Below are 13,439 nucleotides of genomic sequence, written 5' to 3'. Positions count from 1 at the left end.
AGGTATAGAATGATAGAAAATCAGATCAGGCTTTTCCTCTCCCTGAGGAAAACTTACTTGTACTCCTGTCCAGCTCTTTCCTTCATTAAATTATTTAGGCGTGAAATTTCTTTTTGCAGTGAATCAATTGTTTCCTTCGTTTTCTGTTCCCTTTCATAGACTTTATCCACCATTTTCCAGGCCTTTTCAAGCTCCTAGGAATGAAATGGAAAATAATTAAATAAATTAAATTGTGTTTAAAAATAACCACAAATTAGAAATTAATTGCCTTGCACATTACTTAGTTGAAAAAAATAGATTTTTGTGCCTTTTCATGATTAAGTTCACAACAGTCCCCTTCTCTTGGTATCTTTTGTTTTGGCTGAGGGCATGGGCTCTCTGAGGCTTTGATCACGTGAGTACCACCAATATGAGTAAAAATTTACTGACAATTCAGTGCCCACAAAGGTATCATCTACTTAAATACCTTGTGTCTGTAAATTCCTATTAGGACAATGAGCATCCAGTTTGATTTGGATGAGAAAAAGATGTTACTCAACTTTTCTTCCTCTTTGTTCATTTTCATCTGTGAGGACTTAGTGTAATTTGATTTTAACTAGTTTTTTAGACAAGGCACTTTTCTTATGCCAAATTTTAACACATGGAGTTACTTAAATGACAGATTTGTGTGCCTCTCACAAGCTTAGGGTTTGACACCCACAAAGAGGATAGGGGAGGAGGATTCATTTCATTGTATAATTCCCTCTGCATCACTCTCCCTTGAATCAGATCCCTATGAATCAAAAAAAAAAAAAAATAGCTTATTCCTTGCCAGGTTCAAATGAAGCTCCTACCATTTCTGGAATCCTGTGCTAAAAGAAATGCAGAAATTCAGCAAGTGACTGGATGGGAAGGAAAGTTCCTGAAGTCACAGTAAATCATGAAGATACTACTTTTACACTAGACGTCCCTGAGCTTCAAATCACAGCATGATGCTCTTTCCTCAGCTGGCTCCTGGCAGACTTCTGGACTTCATGATCTTGTACAGATTTAGACCCCAAGTGTGGCTGTGCAGTTCTACATTAGCTCTAGGGTCTCCCCAAGGAAAGCCAAATAGAAGCATCATTATATCAGGCCATAATATCCCTTTCAACTCCTACTTGCATCATATGAAATTGAGGCAGGAGAAAAATACTTTAGAAAAATTTTAGAAACCATCCCCACAAGGAAGAAAATAAAATAATTTATATCAAATTGTTTACAGAAATTCTTTATTTTAATTGACATCTCTGTTTTCTAAAACAAAAACCCTATTTAATGTTAAACTCTAAATTATGACACCTATGTTATGTTATGTTGTTAATATACTTATGGAACCCTTAAAAATCAAATATATGTAATATTTAGCTGTTTACTGCCTAAATTAAAAACTCAAACTATAGAACTAGAGAAGTAACAGGCTACAAGATTTTGCTGAAAGATAACACAAAGTATAACATCTGTAGCCTCTTCAAACTGCAGAGGGAATACATTTCCATTTTATTTATTCAACTAGCTCAGCACATCCAAATTTGAGAAACCATCTGGAACATAAAGATGAGGAATCTTTCCTCTTCCTTTTCTTCCACACATACTAATAAAGAGGTAAACAATGGGCTTTCCTTGCTCAGAAATTCTGAAATTACAGTCAATTAAACTCACTACCTACAAACAGTATTTTCATTACTTAATAAATTACTTAGCCTGAAAATTTAGCCTGAAAATATGTTTTTTCACTTCTGTATCAAGCATCTCTAAACAATTTTATATATAAAATCAATTTTTATGTCATACATTTTGAATTCTAATTTCCATTCAATGCAGCAATGATCATACATAAAGCATTAAGTATTATCTAATAAATTATAAGTTTTTCATTCATTAATATCTTACACACAATGCTAAATTCTGAAATTTAAATAAGTGCATGTTGGGCTGAAATAATGGCACAAAGACACAGTGTATCATATTGACTAGCAGAAAAGCATAAAATATAGCTGTAAATAAACATGTTTCAGATTTGTCAACCGGTAAGAGTCAACCACCCTTTCTCTAGAAAAATGTAAATTGAAAATAAGATTAAAGCTGATTACTTACATCAGAGCTGCCTGCTGGCTGATTAGACTCTGATTAAAATTGGTGAATTAAATCATTACGATTGGAGTTTTGGGGAATAGAACTGGGGAATAAAATCAATTAGCCTCTGAAAGGTTTTAGTGGCTTCAGAGAGTCTTTTGTTCTGATGAGTATTTGTAAAAGTGATCTGCTCAAGTCAGGGAGGCCATTCAGATAAGCACTGATTTAAGGTCACTCTAAGCTGCGCTTTTTGAACTTTATCTTTGGCCTGTAAAAACTATTATATTGAATTTGTATTGATAATAACAATTTTTATCAATAAAGTAAGAAGACATGGATGATGGCAACACTAATAAGCAAAATCTAAATAAGAATTTTTTACAGACTTCAGCATCAGCAAAACTGAGCTTCATTGTAGCTGCTCCTTGGTTGTGTCTTCTGCTGTAAGAGCAGATCAATAGGTCTGCTATTTTCAGCAGTAAAAAGGAGTAAAATTTTGATGATGGAAGTCTTCATAGAAGAGATATTCACGTTGTTATTCAGTGTGAAAGATTGCACTGTGCCAGTAACACAGGGTAATTGCAGTACAAGATAGGTAGATAATGCATGGCAGTCTGCTGCATAATTAAAGGAAGTACCCTGGATGTTTGCTGTTAGAATAATTCAAAAATCTTCAGAGAAGTACTGAACACTGGAACTTGTGAAGCAGGACTTATGAAGTGTGACTGCTTTACTTTGCTTCCATTAAATACCCCAAAAGATCACATCAGTTTCATTGCTCAGAAACTGAGAATTAATGAAACATTTTCTTATTATATTGGATTGATACGCCTGGAAATTGAAAATTTGGTAATTCCAAGCAGGGCAGTACAAGCTCCTACAAATTCCTCTTTTAGCATTCTTCCAGTGCAGACTCATGGATCAGTGCCCTAGCCATGAAAAATAGAATTGTATTCCCTTCATGATTAGCTTGGCCCTTTGCTCCTTTGATATTACTGTAAACAGCAGATTGTTACGTCCAGTTTATTAAAACTACAAAACAGATCATTTAACTGCCACCTGACAGTTAACAGCTATTGATTATCACTGACCCACCTCTTACCAGCCACTGATCTGTGTGCTTAACCCCTGCCCTAAACAAACCCTACTGATTACAAACAGGCTTCACATGGAGAAAAATTTTTCTTCTGCAACTTTTATTTCTTACCCTAATGACCCATCAAGTCACCAAGATGTAGGGCTTTAATTTGGAGCAACTATTCCATTTTTACAGCAACTGTTCAATTTTTACAAGAACGGCCCCATCAGGATTCTTTTATGGTTTATAAATAACTAAATTGTAGGACAGATTGTTTGTTGAATTTAGCACTGAAGAATATCATCTTGGCTACTTTAGCACTTGAACTTCCTTCAACACTTAGCTTGGATACATGAGAAACATATTGCTTGAATGATAACAAAATTGCAGTGAAATACTACAACTCTTACAGAACTTTCCTTCAGAAAGAAGAATAATATGGAATATAAAGGGTTTATCAAGCAAAACCTCAAAAAAGACATGAACATTTTAAACAATGCCAAAATAATTCCTGAACCTTTAAGAGTACTAATTCTTATAACCAAACTGAAAAAGTATCAGCTGCATACTTGACTCACAACACAGAAATGAAACGTCCCATGTTGTGCATTGCACGTTACTTCTTGCAGGATCATATTGTAAAGCAGCTTTTTCACTAGAAAATCACTTAATGGGTTCAATAGTAGGCAGTATGGTTCAGTCATACCCTGCTTGAGCTTCAGATTAGCTGCTGAAATTGGAAAGGCTCTTATTTTCCCAGTATTTCCACTCCTTAGTTTTATGATGTTACCAAGACGTCTCCTCAGTTTGGGAACGTCTTGAAGGATCACCTCTCCTAATGTTCACACACAGAGTATTGCCATGTGATAGCAAAAAGGAAATTGTACGGATCATCATGGTTCCTCATGTTCATCTACCAGGTTTTGATTAGCAGCAGTGAAATTAACAAGATTTTCCATGCTTTTCCTCCTCCTTGAAGAGGCTTTGGGCAGCACCACGGGTTTGCAAGCTGTGGCCATAGGATGACGGTGCTGCTATTTATATTTACTCTGAATGTATTTTCTTCATAATTCTAAGGACAAGAAACTCCATTTCAAAGAACTTCTATTTCTGTAGTGCTCAAAAATCACTCTGGATTGCTACATCGACTTAATTTTACTGGAACAAACCACTTTATTGTAAGGCATGGAGGTTTCCCAAATAAGTGCTAAATTAAAGCCTATCTAGGAATCACAAAGCTAAGTTTTTAAACCATCAGAATGAAGAAGTTCCACATACACCCTTATGATCACTTGGCAGCTTTAGGTTTCTGACAGTGAAAATTCACTGTAAGCCTAAAAACATCAACTGTTTTTAGTGAGCCAAGCACTTTGATTTGACAGAGTTTAAATCAATAATAACAAACAACACATCAGAGTAAATTGGTGAAATCACACTGAAATGCTACATAGGATTCCTTTTCAAAAGCACTGTGAAACATTTATTTATATAAGTTGTCACTTCCCTGGCCTAAAATCCATACTTGACAGTGTTTGAATAATGCATCAACCACTGAGGAAACCCAGTATCTTAACCCTAATTCTGCCTAGTTCTCTACCCTCTAAAGTCTGATTAGTTTATGATTTCTATCCAGATAGTGCCAGAGACATGCAGACAAGCACATCTCAAAGCTCCAGTAATGCCAACACAATTCAGTCTTTCCTCTGTGGGAAATGCTGCAGTTAAGCCTTACAGAGAAGACATTTTTCAGCTAGCTCAGTTCTGATGCCAAATCCTTGCAAATGCACCTCTGAGGTGGTCCCACTAGGACAGGGAAGCAGCATTCCTGTCAGCAGGAAAACCTCAAGGGCAACTTTAACGCTGATCCCATGCTCCGGCCAGCATCAAAGAGCAATCTGAGCTGTGAGCTGTGAGCTGAAACTTAGTGCATCCCTCCTTCAAACCTGCTCTGGGACTTTCTTCTCATTTCATCCTCCTCTCCAAGCCACAGAATCACAAAATGGTTTGGGTTGGAAGGGACCTTAAAGATCATCTTATTCCAACTCTCTGCCATGGACCTTCCACTAGACCATGTTGCTCAGAGCTCCATCCTACCTGGCTTTGAACACTTCCAGGGATGGGCCATCTGCAAATTTTCTGGGCAATCTGTGCCAGTTTCTCACCACCCTCACAGTAAAGAATTGTCTCCTAATATCTAATCTAATCTAAACCTACTCTCAGTGTGAATCTGCTCCCCTCTGTCCTGTCCTGTCCCCACTAAATGCTCTTGTGAAAAGTCCCTCTCCAGCTCTCTTGTAGGCTCCCTTCAGGTACTTCAGTCTTGATCTTGTTCATGTTTGTGACTGTAGAGTAAAAAGACGAGCAGTGAGGAGGGGGAAGCAGGGCAGGAATCACACCCACGATCTTATATGTAGCAGCTGCTCCTAAAATTTAAGAGTTACTACTGCCTGGGTACAAGTAGCTGATCGCTCCTACTTTCAGCACAGAACCTAACTGAGCTCTGCTCACACAGTGACACATAAACACGGAATATGGCTACAGATGATACACGGCTGATGTTGTCGGGCTTATCCTGAGGTGCAGCCTTCGTCCTGTCCAGGGGACAGGAAGGAAGGGTGGGGCAGGTGACGGGTTACCTCAGCCATGCTGCCGTCGGGTGGAGGTGGCGGGCGCGGTGCAGTGGGTCGGCGTCAGTGCCGGTGTCGGCACAGGTGGCGGTGCCGGCGGCGGTGGCGGTGCCGCGGGCAGGGGCGGTGCCGGTGCCGGTGCCGGTGCCGGGCGGTGGCGGAGGCGGCCCGGGCCCGCGGCGGTGCCGAGGCCGCTGCTCGCAGCCAGCGCCGCTGTGGTATCGTAGCAACGGCGGCGGCTGCGGGCGGGGCCGCGCTGGGCCCGGGGCCACCTTCAGCCACGGGCCCGCGGCGGCCGCGTACAGGGATGGCCCCGCTGCCGAAGGGTGGCTTGTCCGCCAACAACTGTGTGTTCGTCTTGCTGCTGAAGTTCGGCCTCCGGGGATTTTAACCAAGGACACGGAGGAATGTTTCCCCTCTGGCCCAAAAGGCTCCCGGAGCAGAGCAGCCGAGCGCGGCCGGCAGGGTGGGCCAGCTCAGTCACAGGATGGTTAGGGTTGGACGGACCCCCGGTATCGCCCCGTCCAACCGCCCTGCCAAGGCAGGGTCCCACCCAGACAGGAATGTCTCCAGGTGGGTTTTGAATGATTCCACCGAGGGAGATCTCACGACCTCCCTGGGCAGACTGTTCCAGTGCTTTGCCACTCTCAATGTAAAGAATTTCTTCCTCATGAAGTGTAATGTCTTGTAGTTTAGTTTATGGCCATTGCTCCTTGTCCTGTTGCTGAGCTCCACTGAACAGATCCTGGCACCATGCCCTTGGCACCTGCCTTTGAGACATTTATATGCATTGATGAGATCCCTCTCAGTCTTCTCTGTTCTGTCAGACTGAACAGGCCCAGCTCCTGCAGTCTCTCATCATTCAAAAGATGCTCCACACCCATCATCTTCGTGGCCTCACTGGAACCTTTCCAGCGCTCCTTGTCTTTCTTGTACAGAGTCCACTCAAGGCAGATCTCATGGAAGGCAATAAACAGGGATTTGTGCAGTTTGGGAGTACAAATCATAGAACCACAGAATACATTGGGTAGGAAGGGACCTTAAAGATCATCTCATTTCAACCCCATTGCCACAGGCAAGGACACCTTCCACTATCCCAGGTTGTTCAGAGCTCCATCCAACCCGGGATGGAATACTTCCAGGGATGGGGCATCCACAGCTTCTCTGGGCAACCTATTCCAGTGCCTCATCACCCTCACAGTGAAGAATTTCTTCCTAAAATCTGATCTAAACCTCCTTCTTTCAGCTTAAGGCCAGTTCCTCTTGTCCTGTCACTACATGCCAAATGGTATTTGGAGCCTGACTTCTGCCAGGCTGGCAGAATATCATTGTACCCAGCTATTCACCGTAGCCTGTCTGTGCATGTGGATGCTCTGGCACAATCCATGGCGCAGGAAAAGGGGAGGCAGAGGTGGCTCAAGGATCAGCTGCTACTGTTCTCTCCACTCCCAGCTAACCCCTGAAATGGTGGGGTTTATCTCTCTAAGCACACAAAATTTTCCATCTGATAGCATTTTAGGGCAGGGAATGTACTGTACCATGTATACACTCCCTAGCAGCATGCATGTTGGTTAGGACCTTAAAGTACCACTTAAAACAAATACTGATGACAGAAAACTTTTTCTCTTGCTGGTTTAATGAAGCCTGAATTGTAGCACTTTATTTTACTGATTACGTGGCAAAATAGGCAGTTTCAAATGGATGCTTTCAAATGGCCTGATTTTACCATTAGAACTGGAGAATAATACACATTTTATAATGTATTCTTTTTATGTGTGACTTAATTTACAAAATACCCTGTACACTGAAACATTCAATCATTTCAATGCACACTTCTAATAAAAAAAAAAATCACTAAAGTTCCTTTTCTAAGTTTTGTACTCCCCTTTTTCCTCATTTTCTTTTGTACTCCCCTTTTTCCTCATTTTCTTTTGTACTGATGTTTCTTACATAATAAGATTACAAGGAAGATGATTATGATAAATTCCTTGATTCTAGGATTTCAGTTCTGAAGAGGACCAAACTTCTAGACCTTTAACATAAAACAACTGCACATGTAATGAAATATCAAATGATACAATTTTAATTTTGTGAGCAAAATACTTCTGGAGGAAGGGGACATGCTCAGAATTTTAAAAAACAATATTATATGATGAACAAAAAAAGGCCCTCCAATTTACATCTCAAATATATAAATTTGATATTTTTAATACTGTTTCTTATCTCTTTAAAAGCAAATCAGGAGTGGAAGGGAGATAGTCAGCCTTGGGCTTCAGGTTCATGTTTGTGCTTGAAGGAAACAGCATAAATGTGTTTAAAAATTATACCCATTTATTAAGACATTTCCATGAGCTTCCTGGCCTGGTTGAAAATGTCCCTGTTCACTGCATAGGCTTGGACCTTTAAAAGCCCCTCCCAACCCAAACTATTCTGTGATTCTACTCATATGTTTTTCAAACCCCTCATGATCTGTGTCCTCTGAGACTGTGTAAGTGTGATTGTATAGGCTGGTCTTCATGACAACTTCCATTTGAGCTAAATTCACCCAAATTCTGCAAGTTCACCCTTGTGGCAGCCACATCTCTAACTGTAGTGCAGGCATAGTGGGGTGAGTGTTAGGAGTCCATGGTAGCTCATGCAAAAGCCCATTTTATTTTAAAGCCTCAAAACATCACAACTCATAGCACATAAGTGCAACCAGGACACAAATCTGTGTGACTGTGAAGACCCAAATATTCACATTTAATTAATTCTGCAACAAATTATATTAACAACAAGAGAATGCCTCAACAGCTTCATAAACATGGAGCTGCACTGACACTCAAGAGGACACCTGGGTTTCTGACCTTAGCAAGAATTTACTTTAGCTCAGGACGAGCCACCTAAAATTCTGTGCTTGAGATTCATCAGTGAAGTGTGCTCTCCTGCAATTTGCTGTGACTGTCATGGCTATAAATGATGCACTCATGTCATAGAGAGAACCTCTGGGCAAGGTGGAGCTCTTCAAGTGGGATCACGTTTTAACTCTCCCTTTTAAGATGAGCATATGTCCCCCTCTGCAAAAACCTTTCTGCTAATAAGAGCAAAAAACTCCAATGGCCGCAGAAGAAAAAATGCCTTAAATAAAAACAAACAAATCTCCATTAATAGCAAGGACAAGACAGACCTAGAAAGTTTCAGTTCATTGAAAAAATTGTTATTTATTTCCCTGAATGTCTTTGTTCAAGAGGCACATGCACTTTATGGTAAATAAGAAGAATCATTTGTCTCACCAGCTGCATAAAAGAGTTTTGCGTCAGTGGGGTGTGTTGGTGTGCATGCAGAAAGGGTTACTAGAGAAAAAATGTTTGCTCACTGATTTATTTGAGGTCACAACCCCTGTGCAGTTAATTTAAGGCACGTTTTAAACTGTAGTAGCATGAAAATGATAAGCCATTACTTCCTGAATGTAAGGATTTATGGGCTGTTGCAGAGATATAAATAATAAAGTAAAATCTCTCATAAGATGACCCAGGAGTATGTAAGCCATTTGGGGCAGGGACCATGACAGTACGTGTACCTTCTGGAAAGTGCAAAAGGAGCCTTGTAAGGAGAGGATGAAGCGCTGAAGGAAGGGCGGGGCTGCGGTGGTTCCTCCCAGCCCCGCTGCTGTCGGGAGGCGGCAGCGCCGCACCGCGGCCGTGGCCGCTCAGCTGGCCCGCACCGCTCCCACCCCAGACCGGGCTACAAACATCCCGAAATGCCGGGGATGGAATGCGGGGTGAGCACGTGATCGTGCATGAGGCTCTGCATTTCAATTCGGGTTTGCTCCGTTTACTCAGATAAACATCATCAATGGGAAATTACCACTAAGGAAAGCAAAATTTATCTACCGATTTGCTAATATTGAATTATTGTTTGACGTTCATTACAAATATGTTATATAAATATTACTTAATCTAACTGCAAGTCTTGTAATTTCCCCAGCAGGATGGAAATCTAGCAGAGCCTCATGGCCCCAAAGAGCAGAGATGCTTCAGGCTCTGTCAGTGGGCTGACATCCTGGGGCATACCCTGCAAACCAGATTATCTTCTCTGAGTTACATCAGTCTTGCAGTGTTAAAAGGAACAAAAGCTTACTGAAAATGCTCCTTTTTCTCCAGTGACAAGGAAATGCTGTATAGTTCTCAATTACTTCATTATCTAACGGATATTTTTACTATATTCTTTTTTAATGTCCTCTCCACCTGTTATTTTCAGACTTAATGATAGTTTTATAACAAGAACGGTTGTTCAGTTTAAATTGGATTGATACTTTCTACTTTGTTCATAAAGATAATGCAACAGATCTCAAATAGCAGTAACCTTTGATCATGTTTGGCACTAGAGTTGAGCTAATGATCTCAAGAGAGGAAACATTACCGTTTTCATATGAAGTTAAATCATGGCAATGTTTCAATTAATAGAAACACCCAAATAAAGACCTTGGCTAGTTCTGAGAAGCTAAAGCTGACAAGTGGTCTGTGTATAATGTACAATTACATGTTCTACATAAAAAATAGATGAGAATAAAATTAATTCAATAATCCTGAAACTAAGTCGAACTTGCTATTCCCCAGTATGGTTTGAAACTACAGAACAGTTTTCCATCCCAGTTTTTCCTGCCAGTTCTGAAACTGGGATCACTGTGGCATGTTAGAAAATTCCTCTCTGTCACCCTCCTGCAAGCTAAACACAGGAATTCTCCAAGACTGCTGGAAGAAAGCAATGCTCTGCAGATCCCCATGACCATCACTGTTCACTCTGGGCTCCTACCATCACCAGTGTTATGGTTTATGCTGAGTCTGGCCTTCAGCTTTAGAGAGTGAGATGGGGGGACTTTTCTTCCTGTATATGAAGGAATGGTCTCATAGAAGTAACCCCTCCTATCCTGTTGTCCAGTATCATTAATCACTGGAGAGGCTATAAAGGAAAGCCTACAAGGCTTTTAAATACACTTGGCCCTGGAGAGCTCTTAGGTTTCTTCAATCAATGATTTCCATTGCCTGCTTACCAGTTCTGAGCCATGGCTGTCTTCCCAATCAGGAACATTTGGGTCTACTTAAAAATGAGTTTCAAATATGTGTAGAGTCATTGTATGCTCATTAGCTTTCCAACAACATTTTGGTTCCAGCAGCAGAATCCAGGCCCTAATACCATATTCCTGTTCCACTCACATTTTATTCTTCAGCCTTTTAATTCTCAGCCACCAAATCTTTCCCCAGATGAAAAATTTGTTAGGCATCTTTCACTATTTGACACCTGACTCCTCTGGAAGGAAGAGGCTATTAGAAGAATTTTAATACCCAGAGACGGGTGGAGAAATCCCAGAGATTTAAGATGTTTATAAGGTCAGGTGTAGGGGGTAGATGAGGACACCGTATGGTGAGCTGTGAGGAGGTGATCCCATCTCCCTGCTCATGTCCTTGCATGATATGTAAGGTGTGAAATGTCCATGGGTGGGAGTCCCCCACTCCCTTCTCTCCTCGATCTGCTCCTGCCACACCTGCGAAAGCACTGTCCTGCTGCAGTCTCCTTCAGGCTTACACAAGGGTAGGCCCCAGCAAGGCCTGACAAGTGCAAGATTATCACTCCTGCTTTCTCTGTGTGAAGTGTTAATGTAATCCTCCTGTGTACTCCAGGCTTGAAGTTGTCTCCAGTATTCTTTGATTTTTTTATTTACTCTTTCTAATAGTTTAAGGAACTATTGATGGTTTTGTAATGAATTATAAATACTAGTGGAAAGAATAAGTTCTCAATCATCTAACATATCTGAAAACAGCCGGGAAAGGTACCTAAAATTTGAGTCTCAGCCCAAATCCAGCTCTTGTTCTCCACCTGCTGATGGGATCTTAGAGTCCATTTTAGAAATTATGTTATTATATCTAATTTCTGCTGCAGTAGTAGCCACGCCACAGAGCCACAGTTAAGTCCCAATGTGTGAAGAATTGTGGTACTGTTACTCCACTGCTTGCAACTTCAGGGTCTGCCCAGCATGTGAGTAAGGTTAGCAGAGCTTGGTTCATTATCAAATAAATTACTACCTTTAGCAAGATAATGATCTCAAGCCTTCTGCAGTGCAGCAATAGTCAAACAATGAATCATGTCCTAGAGTTGTCAGTTGCTTCTAGCTTTCCCTCTTTCAGACTGCTGAACTGCATCAAAAGCCCCCTAACACAAATCAAATTAATGTGTCTTGGTTTGAGTTTTCAATTATGTGTATTGTATTGTTATAATAATTTTATACCATCTTAGGTGGCACAGAAAGTAGATCCTGAATCTAGGATGGTGGGTATGTAATATAATCTGTTGAGATGTGAGCCTTCCTGTGAAAAATGTTCAGGTCTTTTCCCTGTATCCCAGAGAAATTTTGCAGATACATATAAATTATAGCCATTGTAACCTAAAGTGATCGTCCAGTGTGTATATCCATATAGATACACATTCAGAATCAGTAATTTCTACCTTATTGGGCTTTATGTGGTGATATTTAATAGATGTTTTCCTCTGGGTTAGGTGATGAATAGCTGTGATGCAGGCTAAGGAGCTGCCTTCTGTCCTCCTGCTGCTCTGAAGTTCCCAGGGGAAATAAACAATGCATCAGATAGGCTGGGTCCTGCAGCAGGGAAGCAGGGAGATTCCAGTACTGCTCTTGCTAGAGATATTTCCATAGATTAGGGCATATGAGGAAGGAATGTATTACTAACACCCAGGTTGCTAATAAAACTGAATAATTTGGACACTGAGGAAATAATGCCTGTATACACATTTACAATCACAAACCCTTGGAACAACACTAAAACCGTTACTTAATTCTATAAGCACTTCAGGAAATACAAAGAACAGGATGAGTTAACAGTCCCAGTTATCACTCATGAGCTAGCAAGCTTCAGAACAAATCTGTGCCACCGCATTTGCCTGGTGCCTTCATGATAGCACAAAGTCTTAGTGCAACATAAAACACAGATTGTCACCCACCACCACACATGTCCACCATCTGAGCTTAAAAAAAAAATCAAAGCAGTGGTGGAGAACATGCAGCACGCCAGAGCAGTGGTAATATAAACCAGTTGTTACAATCCTGTGGAAAGAGAGGGGCACAATATAGTTTAAGTCACATAGATGTTACTATGCTCATGCCCTTAAGCTTCCTGTGAAACTGACAGTTGTTGAGAAAACATTTTTGTGAGAAATACAAGATGGCCCTTAACTCTAGAATGAGGATGGTGTTCAAAAACACTTTCAAAAACCCTTCACTGTGGCCTTGTTCATTAGCTAACACTTGCTGTGCCTCAGTTCCCTCATCCCTACTAGGACCAAGCCTGTCAGAATTCAAAAAGTGTTCGGACAAGCACATGGTGGGGCTGTCATGTGCACAGCCAGGTCTTGACCTTCTGGGTCCCCTCCAACTCAGGATACACAATGATTCTGGAGAAACTAGTATTGCTTCTGGGCCACTTCTGGGGAAGGATGTTAGCAGTCCCACAGCTTTTTACTTGTGCCGGCTTAGAGAACGAAAATGGGTCAGCAGTTCCAAGATCTACTCCTTTGCTTTGATAAGAACAGTACATGAGGTTCCGTGTTTCAGCTGCTTTCCTGACTTTCAGGCACGACCACCAGGA

General features: G+C 41.1%; 1 protein-coding gene across 1 annotated transcript in view; it reads right to left on the bottom strand.

The window, feature by feature from the left end:
* Positions 1-5,817, bottom strand: part of CFAP58 (cilia and flagella associated protein 58) — a 55,791-nt gene extending 49,974 nt beyond the window's left edge. The window contains exons 1-2 of the mRNA XM_041415535.1: positions 5,809-5,817; positions 58-194 (exon numbers count right to left, since the gene is read on the bottom strand). Of these exons, the coding sequence (XP_041271469.1) occupies positions 58-194; positions 5,809-5,817 (146 nt within the window). The remainder of the gene's footprint in view (positions 1-57; positions 195-5,808) is intronic.
* Between the last annotated feature and the right edge of the window lie 7,622 nt (positions 5,818-13,439).

Source organism: Onychostruthus taczanowskii, unplaced genomic scaffold, assembly GCF_017590055.1.
Source record: "Onychostruthus taczanowskii isolate IOZ18803 unplaced genomic scaffold, ASM1759005v1 scaffold5, whole genome shotgun sequence".
Classification (NCBI taxonomy): Eukaryota; Metazoa; Chordata; class Aves; order Passeriformes; family Passeridae; genus Onychostruthus; species Onychostruthus taczanowskii.
Note: the sequence above shows the minus strand (reverse complement) of the source record. Positions and strands in the feature narration are given on the sequence as shown.